This window comes from Salvelinus sp. IW2-2015, linkage group LG30 (assembly GCF_002910315.2).
Source record: "Salvelinus sp. IW2-2015 linkage group LG30, ASM291031v2, whole genome shotgun sequence".
In the NCBI taxonomy this organism is placed as follows: Eukaryota; Metazoa; Chordata; class Actinopteri; order Salmoniformes; family Salmonidae; genus Salvelinus; species Salvelinus sp. IW2-2015.
This window is the reverse complement of record NC_036869.1, coordinates 17,315,837-17,343,438: the sequence shown is the minus strand read 5'-3', so window position 1 is coordinate 17,343,438 and position 27,602 is coordinate 17,315,837. Positions and strand designations below refer to the sequence as shown.

Here is a 27,602-nt window from a genome sequence, read left to right as displayed (position 1 = left end):
TTGGAATAAATACAGTATTTATTGATACAGTATATGTCTTGACCATGACACTACGGCAGAAGCAGTACATAAAGAGTTTGTATTGGTTTGTTTCTACTGTCTGAATGGAACTAGCACTAATTCTATTAAGCCAACATGTATGTATAAAGGCTATTACACATGTGTATGTTCATCTGCAGAAACAACAAATAAATCAAATAGAGAAAGATATTAGAATATGATGCAGGCAGCATGATTCTGGATTTGTTTCAATGTGATTATTTCTTTCTGGTTTTGCCACTGACCGTTCTTTTCCTCTAACGTAGGTCCACAACATCACATGGTCAAACAAGCATGTTCCTTACAAGAGTGCAGGTTGACTTTGAGGCCAAAAATAGCACTTCAGAACAGTAAATAGTTTGATTTGATGTGAAGTAAGTCCACATGACAAGAGGGAARTGCAACGGAAGTTCAGCATTAGAAAACTGACTGAAGTATTGCCAACAATTGTAGTGGTTCATTGTGTTTCATTACAAAATGTAAGACAGACCACTAAGACCAACTGGAGCGAAAAAAAGGGGCGAGTTGCTCCCATTATAAAATGTAACAAAATTCCCCCKAAATTTTACAAATCTGTAGCAATACAGAACAAATATTTACAATAACCTTTTTTTAAAAGTGTAATAATGCAGCAAATCCAGCTTTGGCACTCTACGATCACCACCTGGTCAGTGCTTCAGGCACACATTCAGTGCTCTGTGTCTTCTACTTCATCCTAAATCACGCACAACATTACCACCATGTTTCTTTTTAAACGTTCTACGAAGTTAGCTCAACCTTGAGGAAATGTTGGGCACAAACTGGGATGGAACAAGCAAGAAATAATTTGTTCAGAAAATACAATATTCAATAATTAAACTCTTTCCTTTTCTTCTCAGCTCCTGTGTGCAACTGAGTGGCAACTTTTCTCACCTGCAAGGAAGAAAAATTGTRCAGTCATTACATTTTACACAGTTGGAATAACACTTTCACAAGAGCTCTGATAATTCCCAAAAGGGATTAAAAAGCTATTCTACTGCCAACAGTCAGGGCTTTCAATGCCTTGGTCCCATTGGTAACTAGGACATGTTGTGAAATGCAGCTACTATGGTAAAAAACATGCGCCATTCTATAAAACCTGTGACTACTCCCAGACATCTATTAGTAAGAGACTGATTTCTATGTTTTGGAAATYTTATTTAATCAAGTTTGATACACTTTCTTACCCTTTATCCAGTCACCCTTCCAGAAGCATCCTCCATCACCCTGTCTTTGTCCGAYACCAGTTCCTTAGCACCCATGAGTGCATCCATCCCCTTGGTTTCATCCATCCAGCTCCCGAACCCCTCTCGAAAGCCTCCATTTTGYCCACCATTCCGGCTGCCATCAGATGTGTTTTGTTTAAATTTTCCAGCAAACCATTCTTTGATCTCTTGGCTGCCAAGACTGGCATGCTCTGCTAGCCTCCCAATATCCTCCACCTTGGGTGCTTTTACTTCCTGGTAGCGCTTGATTATGCTGAAAGCATTCTCTGTGCTCAGTAGCGCCCCCTCGCCATTTTGCCCACTGCTGTTCAGTTTATGGAAAAGCTCCATCCACTCCAAGGTCCCACTCTTCAGGGCTGACCTGCTGTCCTTGAACCAGCGGACGATTTCTGTGCGAGCCAGGCCTGTCTGGTCCTCAAGCTGATTGTATTCTTCAGGGGAAGGCCACRGAGTTTGTGCAAAAACATCCTTGAGAAGCCCCAAGGATTTGCTGTCTAGAGGCACTGAGCAAGTGGTGGTTGGGGCAATGATGGCAAGGGGAGAGCTTCTTGGATGGCCACCTTGTTTACACACACCATTCAGCGGTCCATGTTGTTGCTGCCGCTTATCAATGTACAGTCTCTTTGAGCCCATGGAGTTTAGAAGGGCTTGGTCAAGGTTGTCACGCAGCGCGCGGCGCTCTAAAAACCAACTGTCAATTTCCTCCCGTGACAGTCGGGATGCATTTACCAGATTGTCAACGTCATTGTATGTTGGAGAGCTGTTTCTCTGGAAGTTCTCTTCTAGAATCTTCAGCTGCTCAGAGGTCTTTCCTTTCATTCTCTCCAAGAGTGGAAATTGAGTGGGGACTGATTTTTGCTGCTCTGGCTTCGATGCTAGCTCATTGTCCAACTGTAGAATGCCGTTGTCTGCATGAGGCCCTTGGTCATGAACCCACTTTGCATCCCCTCGAGAGACACCATTGGCTTCCCCAAGAGGGGTGAGCACTTTGTCCTCTGAGAGACGTCCTCTGATATATCCGGCTTTCAGCTCTGTTATTTGCACTTTTGTTTTCTTGCTGTCTGGGCAAAGGCTAGGGAGCTGGAACGGGCCCTTAAGGGAAGTCCGTGCTGACTTGATTATGGTTGGCCTCCTCACTTGAGGGGCAATGAGAGGGTGTGAGATTGGTAACTTTAAGTCTAAAGCCAATAGAGAGTGGGTGATCGGAAGCTTGTCTTTAGAGACTAATGAAGGAGGCAGCATGTAACTCTTGAATTGAGGGGCGACAATAGGGGACACAATAGGTCTCTTCATCTCGGGGAAGACWGGAGAAGGTGCCATTGGCAGCTTGTTTTTGGGGTTCACATGTGGAGGTGCCATGGACAGTTTTCCTTTAGATGCCATGAGAGGTGCTGCCGAGGACCTCTTCATCTCAGAGGCAATAATAGGAAGTGCTACAGATCTCTTCAGTTCAGGTGGGACTGGGGGTGGGGCCATGTGAAGTTTCTCTTTTCGGGGAACTGGAGGAGGGGCCATTAGTATCTTCTCTTTTGGGTCTTCTGCAGGGGCCGCCATGGGGCGCTTTAAATCTGGGGCGAATGAAGGAGTTGTCAGGGGTCGCTTGAGAGGTTGCACATAACTGGCTACAGTCACTGCAACAGGAGCACAGGTCATGGTTGATCCATTAGCAATACTTGTCAGTACTAGACTAGACTGCCCAAAGCTAGTCTGAATAAGGGGCTGGGTGGCTTTGGCAMGCTGAGAGATTGGGGTAGGCAGAACGGTGAAAGTCTGATGCATGGGTGGGATGGAGCCATTGAACATTTTCTTCCTGGCTTCCTCAACTTCCTCTGGTGACCAGGTGATGCCTTGCTTTAGCCGTTGGGTAGTGAACCACACCTTTATTTGCTCTTCTGGGTGCTTGGACGCAGCAGTGAGCCAGGACAGCTCAGCATGGGTTGGGTAAGGGAATTTGTTAAACGATGTCATTAGGGTTGTATTATTGTCCAATGAAGTATTATATTGGGTGGAGTTCAGAGGAACAGCAATTGTTGGTACAGAACTGAAGTTGGGTGGTCGTTGGAGTAATGGCATTACATATGAGAGCCCTTGAATGATCGTTGGTTCAGGGATGATCATCGTGCCGTTTATGTTCACAGSTGTGATTTGATCTTTTGGGATAAGGTTTTCCAATGGGTTCTCCAAATCATTCCCTTGGTAGAGGGACTGTATGTTGTCCATTTTTGGCTTGCTGTTCTTCACCGTAGTTGGTTTTCTCGGCGGAAAAGTGACAAAGCCGTTACCACCTTGTCCGTCTGCAGTATCGCAGACAACTGAATTGGTCTTGCCTTCGATTGTCTGCTCCAAGATGGTCTGGTTACTTACTTTTACCCTCTTGAACTTGAAGTTGGTCTCTCCAGGGTGTTGGGTCTCATTGTGGTCTGTTAGAGAGTCAAACTTTTTGGTGCTGAAGTTGCACACGGCACACAGGTAGAGGGGGTTGAGTATAACATTGGGGTGACTGGAGTCTACGTGCTCTTTAAAGTCATTCAGGTTCTGGGTGGAGAAGGTACAGTATTTGCACTCATAACCTCCATGCTGCCTCCGCCGGGGCATAGGATCAGCTTCCGCCACAACCTTTGCTTCTATAGTGTCTTGTAATGTCTGGTCTTGATTTTCAACAGACTCTGAAGACCCATTTTTAGTCACAATGTCAGTGGACACTTCCATTTCTTCCGAGTCATCCTGCTCCATCATGTCACTTACCCGGATCATGCAGGGGGTGGAGGATTTCCTGCGTCTGGACATTGCTGGTGACTGCTATGGGATGTTATTTGGGTCAAYGGGAGGGTAAGACTCCAGTGTTTGAGGAAGACCCTGCTCCACTACTGTCCTGGGTTTGCAGTGGTGTCTCCTGCTGACTGGCCGTCAGCTCCCGTGTGCGGCTTCATTAGAGTTCATCACAGATGGCATTCACCTGGAATAAAAGTGGAAAAAATGAAACGTTAAAAGGGGCAATCCGCAGTTCAAAAAAGCGGACATCAAAATTATAGTTTTAGACATGTTTTGAGGCTATACAGTGTTTGTTTAAATTTACTTTGTATACAAACATTGGAGTTAACAAGCTTATATTTTGGGTTKTGTTGGGGTACGACAGTAAAAGTTAGTTAAACTAAGTTCATMAAGTATTTATAAGTTATATTCTTCATGAATCAAATGAGTACATATCATTCATTGATAAGTCCAAAKATGTATATAGCAATGCAGATTGGCCCTGACATCACCTTCTAATCTCACTCTTGTAAAACTAGTTCAAAACTACAGCTATACAATAGCTCTATAAATTCTACATATCATTAAATATCTACAGAGAGTGGGCCTAAACTGCAGTGCTGAGGTGTGACTTTCAATACAAAGTGTAACTTCAAAGAATATCCTTGTGTCATTTTATGGTAGACTCTTCTGACATTCACACAAAATCAAACGTTTTTGAGTGCCGAAAGAGTCATATTCAGGCATTCTGAAGCGTAACATGTGCGCCAATGTTAGCACAAAGCAGAAAAACTAGGGCAGGGCCTGAGTGAGACTTGTGATGGGAGGGGGAGGGAGAGAAGTAAAATCTAAGACAACTTACTTATCTAATAATGACAGAATCCGAAACCTTAGTGTATTAGCCATTTTAAGTTATTGAACTTGTAGCTTWATCATTTTAATTAAATTTGTAGGCRACATGCAATGGTTCTACCCAAGCTAGCCTACAGTAACTAAATAACATTAATTAGGCCTATAGTATATTTTATTACCAACAAATTTAATTGCCCCTAGCAAAACCGCGAACGTTTTTTGTTCAGGTTAATAGACAAAAGTATCATTATGCCACAGCGTGGTTTTATCAATTGCATACCTAAGTCTGTCTTGACAAACTTTACATCTAGTTTAAAATACTCAACTTAAAAGACGCCTAAAACTTTCAACACCAGTCTGAAAATAGCATGACTATGCTCTGTAGGAAAACAACCATGTTAAATATTCATTAGCACCATGAGACGCGTGTCTAAAAAGCATTCATTAAATCAATCATTCATTATCCACACAGGGCCTGAAACAGTAAATAGGCTACATAGTGTCAATGTGCCTAAAGGCACATGACACACCAAGAAATTGACCATATGACTTCCTTCCTGAAGTTTGCATACAGTATTGACTGATGTGACGGCTGATGTGACGCAGAAAAACACAGCATGTTTTTAAAGCAAAACTGACAGCTCTAGGCCAATATTCTGTAATCAAAGTAATATTGTATAAAAAGCTTGGCAACAGTYTCCTCCACTCTATGTCTGTCAACATGCTGGGCTGCAGGGATCATGTTTACTTGCAGTTTAAGAATGCAACATGCCATGCATCTCGTCACTTCTACCTGAACAACAGTCTATGGCATGACCACAAAAGATTCTCCTTAAAATATGGAAGATTATTCAAACACACTTGCCTCAAACATTATTCAGCCTCATCAAGGCAGGCTGAATTCTACTCAAACTTTATTTTTCATGCCCATATTGCCCAGAACTGAATAATAAACTCAAAGATTAATAAATAATTCTTATATTCGTATTTTATGGGCACGTCCTCCTTCCTAAATGAAATAGATTCAGTGGCTCCTTATAAAACGTACAAAATTAAGACTGCCTTAATTTCCATGGTGTCACTATGGCAACAGCAGAGACAGCGAGGTGCCCTTCTGCTACCTCACCGCTGCATATTAACGATTTCTTCTCACAGGTGCTAATTAGGCGAGGAGGGCTTGCTGTCGAGCAGAGCTCGGGCCAGCCACAGTGAACAGCGTGTGGCGAAGGGTCCTCTGCAAACCCCGTCGGGACGATCCGTTCCGGCTGATCAGTGATGCTCGCCTGGGCAGGCCTTCACCACGCCACGGAGGCAGCAGGACTGGGCTGATCAAACATGCATGAGCCTGTCTGTCTCGTGTCCTCGGGTAACTCTCAAAGTGCCAGTCAGCCAAGGGGGGACATAAGCCGGCCTCCAGACTGCCTGGGATATGACTTAAACCTCATCTGTGCATACTYGCAGATTAACTCACTTCATAAATGGTGGCAACACCGACTGCCTAAAATCAAGGCAATTCCCTCTAAAGAAGACTGACAGTGACATATGCCAGGGATGTTCAGGGATCTATACAGTGCAAAAGGGTGCTGAAGATTCCTAAGTGGTGCAGGGAACTCCTCCGGTGCCAGTTGAGAGAACAAATGCAATGAATCATCGTGGATGATCAATGTCCTGTGCAGCCAGAGCCGACTGGGTAAAACCCCTGAGGCAGCCTCTACTGAGTCACATACACACAGCCCTGCCCCGCAGTCAGCTCTCCATCACAACAGAGAGAGAAAGTAAGAGGGGAGAAGAGGGGACAGAGAAAAACAAGAGACTGAGCATGTTATGTAGGGTCCAAACCAATTCTACAACTGGATAACGGTATTTGTGATCAGACTGTAAGCTAATTACTAACACAAAAAGGAACTTCCTATTTACTATGATTATATCCTCGGAATATTAACACCAGTAAGGATACCTGTAGGATTTTAGACTACACCCCCTAAAGACAATGAAGCATCATTTTCTCTCTCAAATGAAAACAGGTTTTCATTTGTTGTCCTCAAACACCGATAGCCGAGTTCATTCAGCATCATGCAATCCAAACAAGTAGTTCTAGAAAGGATCATGTTCTCTTTTCCCCCTGTAGAGTCATTTCCAGATCAAAAGGTGGTGACTGACTGACATTCAATATCAAAGTCTTCAAATAGTGCAGTGCACTGAGGAAACATTGCATGGGTCTGATTTCAAAAGCATGTTAAATCTAAGCTCATTGGCTAAATCTTGCTCCATTTGGTTAAACGTTTTGTTAAGAAGTGCTTTGCCAGTGAGAGGAAACTAAACCCAAATAATACAGCAGCTCATCTCAATGAGACAGGAAAATTTGAATGAGCACAGAATTAATTTAAATCTCATCAGGCCGCCCTTTAATACCTTATCAGTTCTGCATGGAGACAACAGACGTTATCGCATTAGTCCCCCTTTGGTGTTTCGTAAGTCAGTGTAGCCTAATTGAAGTGGTTAGACCGTTACCTTTTAGGGGAATAGCTCATGGGAAGTTATGCACTGRGCTGTTGTCTTTGGCAACATAGGTCGGTTTAATATCTTCAGTGTAGAACTGTACAACATACACTACATGACCAAAAGTGTGTGGACACCAGCTCGCCMAACATCTCATTCCAAAATCATGGGCATTAATATGGAGTTGGTCCCCCCCCCTCGCTGCTATAAAAACAGCCTCCACTTCTGGGTAGGCTTTCCAAAAGATGTTGGAACATTGCTGCGGAAACTTGCTTCCATTCAGCCATTAGTAAGGTCGGGCACTGATGTTGGACGATTAAGCCTGGCTCGCAGTCGCCATTCCAATTCTTTCCAAAGGTGTTCGATGGGGTTGCAGTCAGGGCTCTGTGCAGGCCAGTCAAGTTCTTACACACCAATCGACAAACCATTTCTGTATGGACCTCGCTTTGACCATGGGTGCTCGACTATGGAAACCCATTTCATGAAGCTCCCGACGAACAGCTCGTGCTGACATTGCTTCCAGAGGTAGTTTGGAACTCAGTAGTGAGTGTTGCAATCAAGGACATTTTTAAGCGCAGTGCACTTCAGCGGTCCCATTCTTTGAGCTTGTGTGGCTTACCACTTTGCAGGTGAGCTGTTGTTGATCCTAGACCTTTCTACTTCACAAAAACAGCAGATCTAGCAGGGCAGAAATTTGACGAACTGACTTGCTGGAAAGGTGGCATCCTCTTCAGTAAGACCATTCTACTGCCAATGTTTGTCTATGGAGATTGCATGGCTGTGTGCTCAATTTTACACACCTGTCAGCAACYGATGTGGCTGAAATAGCCAAATCCACTAARTTGAAGGGGTCTCAACATACTTTTGTATATATAGTGTCTTCAAATTCTTACAAAACCAATGTGCTACAAGTCAATAAATACAACACACAACAAATGATACAAAACAAATGCAGTCATACAATGTACACCACACAAATTGTGTAGGCTATTCCATACTATTATATAGGGATGTAATAAAACACATTTTTTAACTTGCTACTAGATAAGTATTTCCCCTAGAAAATTTTATTTTTGGGGGGGACATATCCATATAATGGTAGGGAAAAGATCGTAGTAGCATCATTGTGCAAGGGTTCATTCCAAACAACTCTTACCATGTTCAATCGTTATGCTCAGATTGATGCCCCTGAAACTTTGATGGCAGATTTGGGTCCAGGCTACAGGGGTGAATTCTCTTCAGACGGCCATGGGACTGGCATGTTGCTATGGAAACCGCCAAACCGGAGATAAGAGTGATTCAATCTACTCCAAGACCTTTTGATGGAAATTGTTTCGTTCCGATTAAATTCAGCGATGCGAGGGGCTTCTTTTTTTATACTGTTGAAGGACATTCATTTATATTTTGGTTCGGAGTGTAACTGTAKATTTTTTGGCCAACAATTGTGATTAATATTCCTATTGCTTCTTGTCCCTTGTGTTTCTTCACATTTATTCTCCTGCGACTATATCAAACTGATGTTTGACGTTTTTATGATCTAAGAGACAATCTCTAAACTTAGTCTTTGAAATGAAAAGTACAAACACAACCACAGCCAAACACACACGAACAGACAAAGGATTAGAACCGTTTAGGCAGAATCCCGTCCCGCCCACCTGTGAATAAAAAGGACCAGACCACATGACATCCACAGGGACTGCTGTTCTCAGAGAACTGAGGACTCCATCTTGTCCGCAAACTCCACACATTAAAAGACGTTTATTTCAAAAACACCAGCCAAGCAGGAAAATAGTTTGGCTGCACATTCTGTGCTGCTTGTTTAAGCTCCGATATGGAAAACTGCAAAAAAAGAAGAAATTCATGCTTTCCTGCTTACACCCCTGCAAACAAAGAAACAATTGATCCTTACATTGTGGTAAAGCAGGGTTTGTGGTCACTAAACAATGGCAAAAACGCAGTAAACAGTTCTGTGCTGACCACTGACCTGCGGATGAAAGGCTAAAACGTCAACCCACTCAAATTTGGAGCTTGCTTATGAAAAGTTATGAAACAATACATTAGCCCATTACAGTGTGATGCTGTAATCTGTGGTGGAGAAACCATTCATTTGTAAGTGCAAACAGACTGGGAAAAGGGCTACGTAGAGGAGAGGCACTCGTGTGTGTGTGTGTGTTGAGAGAGAGCACGCGCTGGAAGGGGTGTGTGCTGAATCACTCTGTGTGGTAGCCAGCTGCTTCTCTACATGTGGGGATGTCCAGCAGGAACTGGAGCCAGTGGAGCGGCAGACTCCATGGCTTCTTTCCCAGAGAGTTTAGAGGGGATGTCTGGGGGGAGAGAGAGAGGGGGACAAGGGGGTCTGATGGAGACAAGGCGGAAGGAGTGGGCAGAGTTTTCGGCTGTTTTTCGACAGCAAATACGTATATTTTGCCAGACATGGTCTAGGGAGTAAAACGGTATCAGAACTCGTAGCAAGGGGCCTCCTGAGTGGCGCAGTGGTCTAAAGCACTGCATCGCAGTGCAACTAGCGGTCCTGGGTTCGAGTCCAGGCTGTGTCGCAGCTGGCCGCGACCAGGAGACCCAATGGAACGGCGCACAATTGGCCCAGCGTCGTCCAGGTTAGGGGAGGGTTTGGCTGGCAGGGATGTCCTTGTCCCATCGCGCAGCGACTCCTGTGTCGGGCCGGMCGCAGTGCATGCTGACACGGTAGCCAGGTGTACGGTGTTTCCTCCGACACATTGGTGCGGCTGGCTTACGGGTTAAGTGGGCAGGCACTGTGTCAAGAAGCTTCGGAGGACGCACGGCTCTCGACCTTCGCCTCTCCCAAGTCCGTACAGGAGTTGCAGCGATAAAGACAAGACTAACTACCGATTGGATACCACAAAACTGGATAAAAATAAAAATAACAGGGACAGATTCTCCTGGCAGGTCTTTTTGTCTTTATAGACTAATGAAGGAGACTGATATCTGTCTGAAATATAATGTTCATCCAACAATGTATGCATGTAGGATACATGCGAGATCAAGTTTCTAACACTGTCCACGCAAGGTGTAAGTGAATTATGAGAGCAGCCAAAAATATGGTTAAACATAGGCAAACAAAGTATGGGAGTTGAATTAAGCCTCCCATGTACCAAGGACAAGCACACAGGTGAGATTCAAGGAGAATGACATAGATCACTTGATGCCAGAGAACACATTGGGGAGAGCATCTGCCATTAAGGTGTGCTTGTCATCAGGTATGAGATATACATTATGTGTGAGTGTTTACATTGCAGTTCCTTGCATGGCTTTTAACATTGGGCATTCTTCARGGTTGTATGTGAAGCTGTTGAATGACCTAGTCTAAATCTGCACCAGAATCACTGTTTRCTTGACAGATATGAATTATTCTATTACCACTGGCAGGGTAGGATACATCACTTGGGTGAACTGTTTTAATGGCGGAGGTCGAGGAGAACTAACGTAGTGAAGTGTGAGACYGATCAAAGACTGTCATGACCCTTGGTGACACGCCATTGCACAAATAAACAAACCCCAGATGGGTCTCGCTCCAACATTCAAATAAATGTTGAAAAGTGCAATGTTACGCGGCCCATTAATTCCAGACACAATATTCACTTAAATGTACCAAAAATCATTATTTATAGTAGATGGAAAAACATAGACTAGATGCTGTATATTGTATGCTTGTTTCCCTGAAAAAGTCTGAGGCATCTACAATGAACTTGAACCAGATGGGAGAAACAAAGAGGTGTTGTCAAATTTTAGGTTAATGAAGCATCTACTACACTTTAATAAACCCTGAATGAACCCTTTGAGACACATTCATCTTGAAAGAAATTACTGAAAAATGTCATCCATGTGTGTAGTGATTACTGTGTACAGTATTCTAGAGGTAACACTGAAATTCCCTTTGCTGCATGTTCAACCATCTGACTAACCATCACAGGGATTTCTGTTATTGAAATCTTTGGGTGGGAAACCTAGGCTTTTCTTTTCTTTTTTTTCTTCTTCTCAGGCCACCTCAGTCCAGCATTTTTTTTCTCTTTTCGGGATGGAAAAACACTGTGTACACTTAAATGACCCCCCCAAAAAACTAGAAAGTATGTAGAAAATACAATGGACACACACAAATTTTGGGTCACTTGAAATTAGTTGCAAAATGAATAGTCAAGACATTGACAAGGTTATAAATAATGATTRTTTTATTGAAATAATTGTGTCCTTCAAACTTTGCTTTCGTCAAAAAATCCTCAATTTGCAGCAATTACAGCCTTGCAGACCTTTGGCATTCTAGTTGTCKATTTGTTGAGGTAATCTGAAGAGATTTCACCCCATGCTTCCTGAAGCACCTCCCACAAGTTGGATTGGCTTGATGGGCACTTCTTACGTACTATACGGTCAAGCTGCTCCCACAACAGCTCAATAGGGTTGAGATCAGGTGACTGTGCTMGTCACTCCAATAGACAGAATACGAGCTCTGCTTCTTCCCTAAATAGTTATTGCAGTTTGGAGCTGTGCTTTGGGTCTTGTCCTGTTGTAGGAGGAAATTAGCTCCAATTAAGAACTGTCCACAGGGTATGGTGATAGCCTTCCTTTAAGATCCCTTTAACCCTGTACAAATCTCCCACTTTACCACCACCAAAGCACCCCCAGACCATCACATTGCCTCCACCATGCTTGACAGATGGCGTCAAGCACTCCTCCAGCATCTTACATTTTTTCTGCATCCCATGAATGTTCTTCTTTGTGATCCGAACACCTCAAACTTAGATTAGTCTGTCCACATAACACCCCCCCAATCTTCCTCTGTCCAGTGTCTGTTCTTTTGCCTATCTTAATATTTTATTTTTATTGGCCAGTCTGAGATATMGCTTTTCTTTGCAACTCTGCCTAGAAGGCCAGCATCCCAGAGTCACTTCTTCACAGTTGACGTTGAGACTGGTGTTTTGCGGGTACTATTTAATGAAGCTGCCAGTTGAGGACTTGTGAGGCGTCTGTTTCTCAAACTAGACACTAATGTACTTGTCCTCTTGCTCAGATGTGCACCGGGGCCTCCCACTCCTCTTTCTAGTCTGGTTAGACCAGTTTGCACTGTTCTGTGAAGGGAGTAGTACACAGCATTGTACGAGATCTTCAGTTTTGGCAATTTCTCGCATGGAATAGCCTTCATTTCGCAGAACACGAATAGACTGACGAGTTTGAGAAGAAAGTTTTGTTTCTGGCCATTTTGAGCCTGTAATTGAACCCACAAATTTCCACGTTACATCACTCCAGATACTCAACTAGTCTAAAGGCCAGTTTTATTGCTTCTTTAATAAGGACAGTTTTCAGCTGTGCTAACATAATTGCAAAAGGGTTTTCTAATGATCAATTAGCCTTTTAAAATTATAAACTAGGATTAGCTAACACAACGTGCCATTGGAACACAGGAGTGATGGTTGCTGATAATGGGCCTCTGTACGCCTATGTAGATATTCCATAAATTATTTAAAAAAATACATTTCCAGCTAAAATAGTCATTTACAACATTAACAATGTCTACACTGTATTTCAGATCAATTTGATGTTTTTTTAAATGGACAAAAAAAAGTGCTTTTCTTTCAAAAACAAGGACATTTAAGTGACAAACTTTTGAACGGTATTGTAAATATTTTAAAATACTATCATCGTTGAGAACGAACAATCACAAAATAAAATGCTAGACAGTCAGGGAAAATGGAAAATTCCCAAAACAATGAATTTGGCAGTTTATATTGTTATCATGTTTGAGCTATGGCTAAATGCATAGAATCAGTGGAAATTTGCTTTAAAAACTGCCAAATTCTCTCAGCTCCATGCCAGAATACGTAGAATCGCAGTAAATTAGCTTTAAAACAGCAACATTTTCTCTCTGGTCCATGGCAATATGTGTAGAATTGCAGGAAATTAGATGTAACACTGTAAACATCTCTCAGCTCAATGGATACATTTGTAGAATTGCTGGAAAAATTGGCTTAAAATGCWAAAATGTCTCTACACCGCCAATACGGGGGCCTCTAAAATGATATATAAATTCAGCCGCACCGACCACGCCCATTGCCATACCCCTCCCGTCACACCCACCACCTAAACCTCTTTTTGACCCCACTCTGTTAGAATGTAGTTTGATAGTTATGTATTAGAATAAATAGCCTGCCCTACTCAATGCATGACTAAGAAGATTAAAGCAGCAGGCTAACGTTAACTATGCTAGTTAGCATTAGTAGCTAGTAATCAACTTTGTGATGTGCATTGTGTTTAGTTTGCTGAATGGAAAATGTTAGATTTTCAAATTACGACAAGCTTCTGAATCGTTGCATATACAGTGCATTTGGAAAGCATTCAGGCCTTCACTTTTTCCACGTTACAGCCTTATTCTTTAAATCGATTAAATACARCCCCCCCCATCAATGTATACACAATACCCCATAATGACAAAGCGAAAAAGTTTATTTTTTCTCTCTCGAAATGTTGGCAAATACATCAAAAATTWACTTGAGTCCATCTGTGGTAAATTCAACTGACTGGAAATTATTTGGAAAGGCACATACCTGTCTATATAAGGTCCCACAGTTGACAGRGCATGTCAGATCAAAAACCAAGGCGTGAGGTTGAAGGAATTATTATTATGTTTAGGCACAGATTTGGGGAAGGGTAGCAAAACATTTCTGCAGCTCTGAAGGTCCCCAAGAACACAGTGGACCATCATTCTTAAATGGAAGAAGTTTGGAACCACCAAGACTCTTCCTGGCCGCCTGGCCAAACTGAGCAATCGGGGGAGATGGGCCTTGGTCAGCGAGGTGACCAAAAACCTGATGGTCACACTGATAGAGCTCCAGAGTTCCTCTGTGGAGATGGGAGAACCTTCCAGAAGGACAACCATCTCTGCAGCACTCCACCAATCAGGCCTTCGTGGTAGAGGGGCCAGACGGAAGCAACTCCTCAGTAAAATGCACGACAGCTCGCTTGGAGTTTGCCAAAAGACACCTTAAACAAATCAACATATATATATTTTTGAATTTCTTAAAGTAGCCACCCTTTGCCAGCTATGCACACTCTTGCCACTCTCTCAACCAGCTTCATGATGTAGTCACCTGGAATGCATTTCAATTAACAGGTGTGCCAATCAGTTGTATTGTGACAAGGTATGGGTCGTATACAGAAGATAGCCCTATTTGGTGAAGACCATGTCCATATTATGGCAAGAACAGCTCAAATAAGCATTTCTATAACTTTGAAAGTTTCTTCAAGTGCAGTTGCAAAAACCAAGCGCTATTATGAAACTGGCTGTCATGAGGACCGCCACAGGAAAGGAAGACCCAGACTTACCTCTGCTACAGAGGATAAGTTCATTAGAGTTTACTGCACCTCAAATTGCAGCCTAAATAAATGCTTCAGAGTTCAAGTAAGACACATCTCAACATCAACTGTTCAGAGGAGACTGCGTGAATCAGGATTTCATGGTCGAATTGCTGCAAATAAACCACTACTAAGGGACACCAATAAGAAGACTTGCTTGGGCCAAGAAAACAGGAGCAATGAACATTTTACCGGTGGAAAACTATCCTTTGGTAGAATGAGTCCAAATTTGAGATTTTTGGTTCCAACCGCCGTGTCTTTGTAAGACGCAGGTGAACGGATGATCTCTGCATGTGTGGTTCCCTCTGTGAAGCATGGAGGAGGAGGTGTGATTGTGGGGGTGCTTTGCTGTTGACATTGTCAGTGATTTATTCAGATTTCAAGGCACACTTGACAAGCATGGCTACCACAGCATTCTACAGCGATAACCCAAACCAGATGGGATGGTGTAAATGGGATTATCATTTTGTTTTTCAACAGGACAATGACCCAACACACCTCCAGGCTGTGTAAGGGCTATTTGACCAAGAATGAGAGTGATGGAGTGCTGCATCAGATGACCTGGCCCCCACTGTCACCCGACCTCAATCCAATTGTGATGGTTTGGGATGAGTTGGACCGCAGAGAGAAGGAAAAGCAGCCAACAAGTGCTCACCATATGTGGGAATTCCTTCAAGACTGTTGGAAAAGCATTCCAGGTGAAGCTGGTTGAGAGAATGCCAAGAATCTAAAATATATTTTGATTTAACACTTTTTTTTGGTTACTACATGATTCCATATGTGTTATTTGATCGTTTTGATGTCTTCACTGTTATTCTACAATGTAGAAAATAAACACTTGAATGAGTAGGTGTCCAAACTTTTTTGACTGGTACTGTATAAGGGTAAAATAACTAAAGTGTGATGTTAGCTAGGTAGCTAACGTTAGCTGGCTGGCTCGCTAGCTAACCTTACAAATAATATTGCTACACAGATCATACACGCATCTCGGAGCCATTTGCGTTACTAGTTGTAATGTTAGCTACCTAGCAAACATTGAACCTGGTTGGTTAGCTACCTGCAGATTCATGCAGGGTAGTAACGTTATGAGTTGGGATTTTGGTTAATTGTTTAGCTAGCTAGGGGGCCTCCCGGGTGACGCAGTGGTCTAAGGTTACTACCCTGTGCCACCAGAGATTCTGGGTTCGAGCCCAGGCTCTGTCGCAGCCGGCCGTGACCGGGAGGCCCATGGGGCGGTGCACAAATTGGCCCAGCGTCGTCCGGGTTAGGGAGTGTTTGGCCTGCAGGGATATCCTTGTCTCATCGCGCACTAGCGACTCCTGTGGCAGGCCAGGTGCAGTGCACGCTGACCAGGTCGCCAGGTGTACAGTGTTTCCTCCGACACATTGGTGCAGCTGGCTTCCGGGTTGGATGTGCGTTGTGTCAAGAAGCAGTGCGGCTTGGTTAGGTTGTGTTTTGGAGGACGCATGGCTCTCGACCTTCGCCTCTCCCGAGTCCATACGGGAGTTGCAGCGATGAGACAAGACTAACTACTACCAATTGGATACCACGAAATTGGGGGGGGGAAGGGGTAAAAATAAATAACTGTTTAGCTAGCTAGCTACATGTCTAAACAAAAGACTACTATGCAAGTAACCATTTCACGACACCTGTATCCTTTGCATGTGACAAATCAACTTTGATTTGATGTAGTATGGGTTTACCAGAGACAGTAATGTGAAGAACATGACCTGCACTAAAGTCAAATAGGATATGACATTAGGCCACAAAGACCGTGTCAAAGTTCTAAAATTCTCAGGTAGAATGCCCTGCTTTTATTTCGTCGCACTCACAATCGTAAGCTATTTTCTGTAATTGGCTCGCCATTAACTTGTAAATAATGATCTTGTTGCGAGTTTATTTTCTTGTAATAATGAAGACAAATAAACTAAAGATAAAATGTTTTCAGCTACAGTGCCTTTGGAAAGTATTCAGACCCCTTTACTTTTTCCACATTTTGTTACGTTATAGCCTTATCCTAAATTTGATATAAAAATATATATATTTTTTTTTTTACTTGATCAGTCTACTCATAATACCCCAAAATGACAAAGCAAAAACAGGTTTTTAGAAATGTTCGCAAATTTATATACATCTKATTTACATAAGTATTCAGACCTTTTTCTCAGTATAGCCTCAAGTCTTCTTGGGTATGATGCTACAAGCTTGGCACACCTGTATTTGGGGAATTTCTCCCATTTCTTCTCTGCAGATCCTCTCAAGCTCCGTCAGGTTGGATYGGGAGCATTTCTGCACAGCTATTTTCAGGTCTCCAGGAATGTTCAATTGGGTTCAAGTCCGGGCTATGGCTAGGCCATTCAAGGACATTCATAGACTTGTCCCGAAGCCACTCCTGCTTTGTCTTGGCTGTGTGCTTAGGGTCAGTGTCCTGTTGGAAGGTGAACCTCACCCCAGTCTGAGGTCCTGAGGGCTCTGGAGCAGGTTTTCATRAAGGATCTCTCTAACTTTCTCCGTTCATCTTTCCCTCGATCCTGACTAGTCTCCCAGTATCTGCCACTGAAAAACATCCCCACAGCATGATGCTGCCACCACCATGCTTCACCGTAGTGATGGTGCCAGGTTTCCTCCAGACATGACAGTTGGCATTCAGGCCAAAMAGTTCATTTTGTGTTTCATCACACCAGAGAATCTTGTTTCTCATGGTCTGAGAGTCCCTAACTTCTTATGGCTGCAGGGGCAGTACTGATTTCAAAACTTGGTCCTCCAGAAAGTGGAGCGCAACACCTTTGCAGTTCCACTACGTGATATTTTRCAAAAAAGCTGTGTTAGAAAGGACCACCTACACATGCTGACCAGCTCATGTTATAGACAGAAGCGRGCTACATGGCAGACCAATCTATGGCTAAACCAACTAGGCTCATAATTTAACAATTTTATTAATATTTACAGAAGGCATACAAATTTTTAAGGCAAATGAAAGTTCACATGTTCCAGAAGGCATTTCTGCCCAAAAACGCATTTTGATAAAAAAAAAAAAAAGTACATTTAAATGCCTCTCCTAGGAAGTAGTGACACGTGACAAWCACCTAGTTTCCTGAAACGAGTCATATATAAAATTGAAAAAGTGCTCATCTTATGTCAATGAAAGGCAGAGCCGATTGTAATTGCTAAGTCTAAAGAGGGCCTATTTGAGCAAGCATAGCCAATACAATTGTACTAGACTGGTACCGGTTTCCCCCCTGTGCATCCCACCCCCACCTGAGTGTTGCCCCGTGGTGAAAAGGTACTCACTGCACTTCCGCAGTAGGGTGGGGCTTCCCTGGGTGGAGGTGTCCTATCTGGCTCCAGTTCCGCCTCCACTCTCTTCCCTCTCCAGCTCTCCTTTGGTCTCCGGTCCAGCGGCACTCTGGGTAGCCTCTTCTGGAATCTGAGACGAGAAAAGAATGTCAGCAGCGGAGAATGGTCGGGGGGGGGGGCAGCTCGGAGGCAGAGCCCCACAAAGGCCCGGAAAACCGCACCGCTTTGTGTTTGCCGAAAAATAGAAGGTTGTTACCTTGGAAACATGTTCCAAAAGAAAGAGACAGACAGCTTCGGAAGGTTATTTGAATGACAAACACCACCTGGGATGTATCATTTCATTGTGCTTCACTTATTAGAATTAATCACATTACGACTTGTCAATGAACGCTGTTACAAATTAAAACTCATCGTCGATACAGTTAGGCTACTTTAAAGAGTGTGCAAGAGTGGGATAAAACCAGGACCAGAAAGTTCCYTTTTATAACAAACAAATCAGCCCAAAGGGATGATGATGGAATGTGTGTAAAATGGTGCTAGGCAGCAAGCCACATTATCCTACTAGGAGGGAACCATCTTGTTTTTGCTGCTTGTTCGAAGATAGCGATTACAATACACAGTACATGTAGGCCTATGTTCTAGAAAATATACTGTAAGTTACAGGGTATCTATGACAAACAAAAACATCATAACGTCTTAACAAAATGGAGTCATCCACCTAGGGCCAGGATGATACCAGTATCTCAATGTTTTTTCCATGGAAAAAATTAAAACACGAAGCAGACCAATATTTGGTCCTTTAAATACCTGCTGAATGTTAAATACTTTGTGTGCTATAGCTTGGAAAATAAACAACTGACTCTGGATGACAACATAATGATTTGTTTCCAACATTAGTTCTTCTAAAAGTTAAATCTGCTTCATGTTTTGTTGCCTTGCCACGATACWAACGATATCGCGATACTYGTTTTGTTCCMGCCTATGATCCACCCCACATACAGCACTTGTGACGAAAGGGGTTGTAGACTGTACAGTACAACCAGACAGCCACTGAGAAGCCCTCAGGATGAGATCATCGCTACAGACGACAGAGTACAACAACGTGGCTTTCAAGGGAGCTTAAACCCACAGGAGTAACATCATCCGTCCACCTGAAAATGCTGCTTAGTCACCAAAAGCATAGCATCCACATGAGAACCGTAGCAAGTAGTTGCCACATAGAACTACCAACTACTCCCATTCAATGTATTGATAAACAAGTAGGTCATGTAGATGGTCATGTAGATGCACTGAAATACATTTTCATATGTTTTGCATATCTTAAAAATCAGCACAATGCGCAATATGCATTTTTTTTGTTCTGGCAATTAATGGACTATGGTATTCAAAGGGGGTGAGCAGACTAGCTGATTCTTTTTCTGTAAACAGGGCTAACTATGCCATGAATGATGTTTGTGAACCTGCGGTAGATGGCTCTACACTACAGACTCCATGGCTACAGTAGCTCCCACATGCAGCTCTCTGGAAAGAAACAGACACTTGATTCAGTGAGAACTGAATGCAAATACATTACCTGGAGCATTAAATATTAATCTAATGCAGCATGCAGAAGTTGTCTATTCTATATTCTACATTTAATTATTTAACTAGGCAAGTCATTTAAGAACAAATTCTTATTTAAAATGACGGCCTACACCGGCCAAACCCCGACGACGCTGGGCCAATTGTGCGCCGTCCTATGGGACTCCCAATCACGGCCGGTTGTGATACAGCCTGGATTCGAACCAGTGCCTTAGACCACTGCGCCACTCGGGAGCCGTAGTCTTATGAAGTACATTATATGTACTAAAGTATTTCATTCACACCCCTTGCTGACAGGTCTATAAAATCGAGCACACAGCCATGCAATCTCCATAGACAAACACTGGCAGTAGAATGGCATTACTGAAGAGCTCAGTGACTTTCAACATGGCACCGTCATAGGATGCCTCCTTTCCAAAAAGTCAGTTCAAATTTCTGCCCTTCTAGAGCTGCCTCGGTCAACTGTAAGTGCTGTTATTGTGATGTGGAAACGTCTAGGAGCAACAACGGCTCAGTCGCGAAGTGGTAGGCCACACAAGCTCACAGAATGGGGCCGCCAAGTGTGTAGCGCATAAAAACCGTCTGTCCTCGGTTGCAACAATCACTACCGAGTTGCATTGTCACTTGTGTACATACTACCTCGACTAACCGGTGCCCCCGCATATTGACTCTGTACCGGTACCCCCTGTATATAGTCTCGCTATTGTTATTTTACTGCTGCTGTTTAATTAGTTGGTACTTTTATTTCCCCCCGCTTTTTTTTTAACTTAAAATTTTGTGTTAAAGCATTGTTGGTTAAGGGCTTGTAAGTTAGCATTTCACTGTAAGGTCTACACCTGTTGTATTCGGCGCATGTGACAAAGACAATTTGATTTGAGTTCCAAACTGCCTCTGGAAGCAACAACAGCACAAGAACTGTTCGTCTGGGGCTTCGTGAAATGGGTTTCAACGACGAGCACCATTGGACTCTGGAGCAGTGGAGTGATGAATCACCATCTGGCAGTCCGACGGACTAATCTGGGTTTGGCGGATGCCAGGAGAACGCTACCTGCCCCAACGCATAGAGGCAACTGTAAAGTTTGGTGGAAGAGGAATAATGGTGTTTTCATGGTTCAGGCTAGGCCCCTWAGTTCCAGTGAAGGGAAATCTTAACGCAACAGCATACAATGACATTCTAGACGATTCTGTGCTTCCACCTTTGTGGCAAGAGTTTGGGTAAGGCCCTTTCCTGTTTCAGCATGACAATGCCCCCGTGTACAAAGCGAGATCCATACAGAAATGGTTTGTCAAGATGGGTGTGGAAGAACTTGACTGGCCTTCACAGAGCCCTGACTTCAACCCCATCGAACACCTTTGGGATGAATTGGAACGCCGACTGTGAGCCAGGCCTAAAGGGCCATCATCACTAAAGCTTGTGGCTGAATGGAAGCAAGTCCCCGCAGCAATGTTCCAACATTCAGTGGAAAGCCTTCCCAGAAGAGTTGAAGCTGTTACAGCAGCAAGGGGGGGGCAACTCCATATTAATGTCCATGATTTTGGAATGAGATGTTTTATGAGCAGGTGTCCACATACTTTTGGTCATGTAGTGTATTTACAGGCTAGGTATACTACACCTTGCTTGGTCTGATTATTACAAAATGGAGTAGCCTATGCATGTTAAAATCCAAATTAGGCAAGCCTGGCACAGCYGAGGAAAGAGGGCAAGAACCAAGCTGCCGAATTTGGGCTTGGGGGGGGGGGGCGTCGGAGCACATTGTTTGTATTTGCACCACATGACTTTCACATTTTTGGCACAAGTGCATGCTTGCCAAGCAGCCCTCTGTAGCTCACATTAACCCAGAATTATGCAAGCAGGAAATTCAAATAAGATGCAGATGAATTAATTCCTTGAGCTGGAACCAGAAATCAAGTAGCACCAGATTTTGCAGCAAAATATTCAGTAAGGGCTAGTCTGAAGACAAAATGGAAGCATCAGTGTTTTTCTGATTATTGCTGAGCACCACTGATAAGAATAGTACAATACTTATATCACTCAAAACTAACAAGTAACTGATCACCATAATATTACATTTTAAAATGATTAACACCATTTTGCATAATTTATCCATGAACCGAGAATCTCTCGCATGGAACACGATACTTGGAAATGACAGGCATTACTTTTTTGTTTGGGCACAGAGACTCCGAGGCTTTAAAAACTAGTCGGCAATRAGCCTAGCTCCAATTGTAATTTCTCCACATTGTTGCCATTTTAGAAATATCTTTCAGCAGAATGGATTTGTTTAACACCTTGTATTGAAATAAGGGGAATGAGTGACAGAACAGTGTAGGCCTARGGTATGTTGCAATGGCTTAAGGAAATGGGGTCCTGTCAAGAACCCTTACATTTCTATTATTTGGCCTACATAATTAAGGCTACAAAACATGACACCAAACTACAACAACGTAGACTTACTACTAGCCTCTTACCATATCTGGCCATGGCTATAAGAGTGTTGAGCCTACTTTTGAGTGAAGGGACAGTGATACCGATAATTCAAAGCGGGCCTTAGAGATACAGCATAAAAGTAGCCTGAGCCTGACAACCCTAGTGCTTTGTTTACTCGCAAACGGGAAAGCATGTTTGACCATTTCCAGCTAAACCTTCCCATACAGTAAGCCTTATCAGTAAAATAGAATGAGCTGTGGGCATTGAACTCCACAGAGTGACATCAGCTTCTGTGTTGTGCTTGTGTCAAAGGAGCATTGTCATTCTGAAAAAGGCAGTATGATACATGTCGGCTCCCCTCTGACTAGCCTATAGCAGGGATAATCTTTTAGATTTCTCTGACATCATTAACTAACGTCATGACCAAAAGGTACATCAAGACCAGTGGATGTTCCTCTGTTTCCCCTAGGATTTTCTTCAGCAGTGGCAGCAAAGGTAGTGGAGGGGGTGTTTCTGCCAAGATGCTCAATTCAAAAGAGCATCTCGGCAGAAACATCTATATACATACACACCATTGGGCAGTATTAGGGACACATCCAATAAGTGGATTTAACATTATATATCTTTTTTTATAGCCCTACCCAATGGCATTCACCTTATTTTTACATTCTAAAATGTCAMAATAATGATGGCCATTGCCTGATTAAATAGACAGCATGCTCCCGACAAACACACGTGGTAGATAGAGTCCACGTGGTAGATAGTCTCACCATTTGAGATGTTGAAGAGTTATTGTATCATGTTTTAAAACGAGAAAGTGACCAAAAACCAGGTTCCCTTTGTATGGAAATCAAGTTGATGCCAACATTCAATGTTGTCTTGCTCCTAATAACCGCATGTGGTTTTACCGCAACAGACAAGTGCAACACAAATCAAATCAAAGTTTTCAAATCAACGTTAATTTGTCACGTGCGCCGAATACAACAGGTGTAGACCTTAAAGTGAAATGCTTACTTACAGGCTCTAACCAACAGTGCAAAAAAGGTTTTAGGTTAACAACACCCTTCAATTGAAACGGCAGGAAACAAACGAAAGCGGCTACAGCTCTCATAAAATCMGATCAGAAATTAAATCACAGAATAATTATATTGGAGCAGTAGAAGGTATAAATATACTATCATAATTTCAATGACTTTTCAAGCACCAAATAGCCTAGAGGAAAAGTCTGATTTTCAATGTATGCCAATCCATGATGACTGAATTGTGCATCGCATATATTCAACCAAGACTATGAACTTTTGAAATACCTGGTTTGCAGACCCATTATTGACTTTGCATTTACTGGTAGATGACTTGAAACATCTTTCCTACCCCTATTGGTCTTCAGTGAGCTGCTCCACATAACAACCAGCTGTTTGAGAGCTGCGCACTCTCTGCACAACAGATTATTTATTGGATGTATGTGTGCAGCGTGCAATAAATAATCAACACAACGAACAGCTTCAGGAATCCATCCGTTTATTAATCAATTATATAGCTTAGATTAAAAATTGCATTAATATACAGAACAAAATTATAAACTCAACATGTGAATAAGTGTTGGTCCGATGTTTCATGAGCTGAAATAAAACATCCCAAAAATGTTCCATATGCAAAAAATAGCTTATTTCTCTCAAATATTGTGCACAAATTTGTTGACATCCCTGTTAGTGAATATTCCTCCTTCGCCAAGATAATCCATCCACCTGACAGGTGTGGCATATCACAAAGCTGATTCAACAGCATGATTATTACACAGGTGCATCTTGTTCTGGGGACACAACACAATGCCACTGATGTCTCGAGTTGCGGGAGCGTGCAATTGCCATGCTGACTGCAAGAATGTACATCAGAGCTGTTGCCAGAGAATTMTATGTTAATTTCTTTACCATAAGCCACCTTCAACGCCGTTTTAGAGAATTCAGCAGCACGTCTAACCGGCCTCACAACCGTAGACCATGTGTAACCAGGCCAGCCTAGGACCACCACATCCGGCTTCTTCACAAGCGGGTTCGTCTGAGACCAGCCCCCCGGTCAGCTGATAGAAATGATTTGGTTGTACAAACCCACAGTTTTATCAGAAACCGTCTGACAGGCATCTCAGGGAAAATCTGCATGCTTGTTGTCCTCACCAGGGTCTAGACATGGCTGCAGTTCGGCGTCGTAACAGACTTCAGTGGGCAAATGCTCTCCTTTGATGGCCACTGGCACACTGGAGAAGTGTGCTCTTCACGGATGAATCCCGGTTTCAACTGTACCAGGCAGATGGCAGACAGCGTGTATGGCGTTGTATGGGCGATGTCAATGTTGTGAACAGTGTGCCCCATGGTGGGGTTATGGTACAGGCAGGCATAAGCTACGGACAAAGAAACACAATTGCATTTTATCGATGGCAATTTGAATGCACAGATACCGTGACAAGATCCTGAGGCCCATTGTCGTGCCATTCATCCGCCGCCATCACCTCATGTTTCAGCATGATAATGCACGGGCCCACGTCGGAAGGATCAGTACACAATTGCTGGAAGCTGAAAATGTCCCAGTTCTTCCATGGCCTGCATACTCACCAGACATGTCACCCATTGAGCATGTTTGGGATGCTCTGGATCGACGTGTACGACAGCATGTTCCAGATCCCACCAATACCCAGCAACTTCGCACAGCCATTGAAGCAGAGTGGGACAACATTCCACAGGCCACAATCAACAGCCTGGTCAACTCAATGCAAAGGAAATATGTCGTGCTGCATGAGGKAAATGGTGGTCACATACTGACTGGTTTTCTGAACCACGCCCCTACTTTTTTWAAAGGTATCTGTGAGCAACAGATMCATATCTGTATTCCCAGTCATGTGAAATCCATAGATTAGGGCCTAATGAATTTATTTCAATTGACTGATTTTCTTATTTGAACTGTAACTCAGTAAAATTGTTGAAGTTGTTGCCTGCTGCGTTTTTATTTTTGTTCAGTGTACAGGGATGATCGACTGGCCAGGAAATTCCCAAAACCTCCCCAGGCCAGCCCTGAATGACTTTAAAAGAMGATTACTCATGATTTGGATCCAACCAAATCATGGACTGGTGTCACCAACAGTAAAAGTTAGTGGCACCAGTGACTCCAGGGGAAAATGTTAGTCTGGAACTCTCTAATAGTAATAGGTGTTGATTCAGAGGAACATATGACAGGCACTGARTTGCAATATAGCTTAAGTCGTAGGCTTGGCTTTTATAACTTAAGGCTTAAGCAGACAGACAGAGAGAGAACAAGAAGCACAGAGTGACACAGAGAAGATGCTGAGACAGATAGACAGCGCAACAGGGAGTTAAACAAAARGGCTAGGGCAGAGGCACAGTTATAGTGTTGAGTTGTATCTCTAGCGTAGGGCCGTGCACAGACCTATGGGGGGCGGGCAGGTGCAAAAAGAAAAAAAGACACCCCTCTTTTTTAACATTGGCCTATTTATTTTCTGCAACACACTCATCACTCATTATAAGGAAGCTAGTGCTAGTGACTTCTAGTAGGCTACTAACTAGAGATGAGATGAGTGACATCAAGAAAAAAGGGGCTATCAGCTGATGATAGCAAATTAATAATGAGGTAAATCTGCTAGTTTTTCACTTGATTGGAGTTTGTTCTGCTGCTGACATCTGCCTCTTACTAAAAACACTTGAATTTCCCCCTTCTCCATCTATAACAGTTTTACAAACATTACAGGTCCAACTCATATGTAGCCTACCAGTATTCAAAATCACTGCCCGGCACCCATAGCCAGCACAAGGCACTAGCATGCAGAAGTCAGGAGAGTGCGCGCTTGAGGCAGGAGGGCGGGTATTTTCCAAGATTCAAGAGAAATATAAATGACCTTGTTTGACATGCAATGTTACATTTAAAATATATARATTTWAWWWYYMKRRWWWTWAAATWAAGTCATAAAATTAACAAAATCCAGAGCCGATAGGAGGCCAAAAGGGAACTTTCTCATAGGGGAAACAGGAAGGTGTTTGCGCACTGGTTGAGCTCCATCTGTGAAGTGCATGCTCCAGTTGTTTTTATTTTATTTTTTACATATAGTACTTATTTTAAACATGAGCCTCTTAAAAAAAAAAAAAGAGGAAAAAAAGGACAGTGTCTCCCCAGTCACTTCTACAACAACGGTTGAAAAACGCAGTACTGTAAACTGACAATGTTGTGTGTCAGCACTTCTGCCTGTGTCTAAATTGGGTGTGTAGGGTCAGGGTGTATGTGGTGTGTGTGCATGGCTGGTGGCCCACCAGGGGGGTGGGGTGAGTTGGCAGTGATGTWGGCTGGTGTGGATAAAATGCCAAGGCCGAATTCTTATCCCAGTCCGCCACTACTGGTGGAACTTACCACACTGCTGTCACTGGGCAGCATAGCCGCGCGCGCTGCCTGTGCCAACACCAATCCATACCGCGGAAGGCTTCACCTCATTTAACCTATCTGCCTGGCTGGCTAACTGCTATAGCCAGGCTGCTAACATGCTAGCGTCAACCAGCTACGGAACAAAAAACAAAGCTATATAGCAACAATTAACATTTACAATAACTAAATCAGCTACCTAATTGTGCCTCTTCATACACATGACTTTAGTTCAATTAAACTAACTTGTGAGACAAAACGAATGCACTTCGTGACAAAAGACGAGAAAATATTCACATAGCTAGCTAGGTACGTTTCGCCGGTGATAAGATAAAGGCAATGGCTGGGCTGTCTAATATGTAGGATGGTTCCCATTACTGTCCTATAGCTTGCTACCAGTAGCTAGTATAAACTCAAAACTAGTCAACAAGCTCGACAAACGTAGGCCAACTCTTCAAATAATTATGGGACTATTTAACTATGTAAAACAGACAATTTATAACTAACCAGTTCGGAAGCAGTTTTAAAGCACGAGTCTTTAACACGTTTTCAAACTTCAGAAGTGAGCTGGGTCGCGAACTAGCAAACTAGCTAGCCAGCTAGGTGACACGGCAAGCTAAATGTCTTGCAACGATACATTCAGGTGCCCATTTCAAATGGGCACAAAAGTTAAACGCCTAACTATTTTTTTTACCKAAAAAAAAGTATATTTACCTAAACGTCAAGTTAATGTAGTTAYTTAAAGAATAAACTAGACGTTAAGGTTTTCTTGGCATGATTTGATGCCAAGCTGTTCTAAATCAAGTGTGACAACAACGCGCGAGTAGTGATGGAAGGGACGTCGCTAGCACAGCCACGCGAGCTGGGCAAGCCAGGCGGCTAGTCTCGCTTGCTACCAAACCGGTTATAACTTAATCTTTGAAATTTGTTTTGTCCAATATTCTTCACCATTCTTGAAAAGGTATATAGTATTCTTACCTGCCTAGAGCCTTTCGGTGCTGGGACGATAAACTAGCAGTAAAATTCCCAATTTTAAGTAGTCTGTGGTGACGCGCATATAGCGCTGGTAATTCTAAAGATTCTGGCATAACCTAAAGACAACAGTAGGAAAAAAA

At 43.0% G+C, this 27,602-nt stretch overlaps 1 protein-coding gene across 2 annotated transcripts; it reads right to left on the bottom strand.

Moving 5' to 3' along the window:
- On the bottom strand, nucleotides 1-27,602 carry LOC111955030 (zinc fingers and homeoboxes protein 2). 2 transcript variants are annotated; one of them, XM_023975064.2, is made up of 4 exons: nucleotides 27,466-27,602; nucleotides 18,057-18,192; nucleotides 1,245-4,239; nucleotides 1-951 (listed from the first exon to the last, which is right to left on the bottom strand). In XM_023975064.2, the coding sequence occupies exon 3, from the start codon at nucleotides 4,068-4,070 to the stop codon at nucleotides 1,248-1,250; it is 2,823 nt and encodes a 940-aa protein (XP_023830832.1). In that variant the 5' UTR covers nucleotides 4,071-4,239; nucleotides 18,057-18,192; nucleotides 27,466-27,602; the 3' UTR covers nucleotides 1-951; nucleotides 1,245-1,247. The 2 variants fall into 2 exon arrangements, with proteins under 2 accessions (XP_023830832.1, XP_070292153.1); XM_070436052.1 differs by having other exon boundaries at nucleotides 27,470-27,602.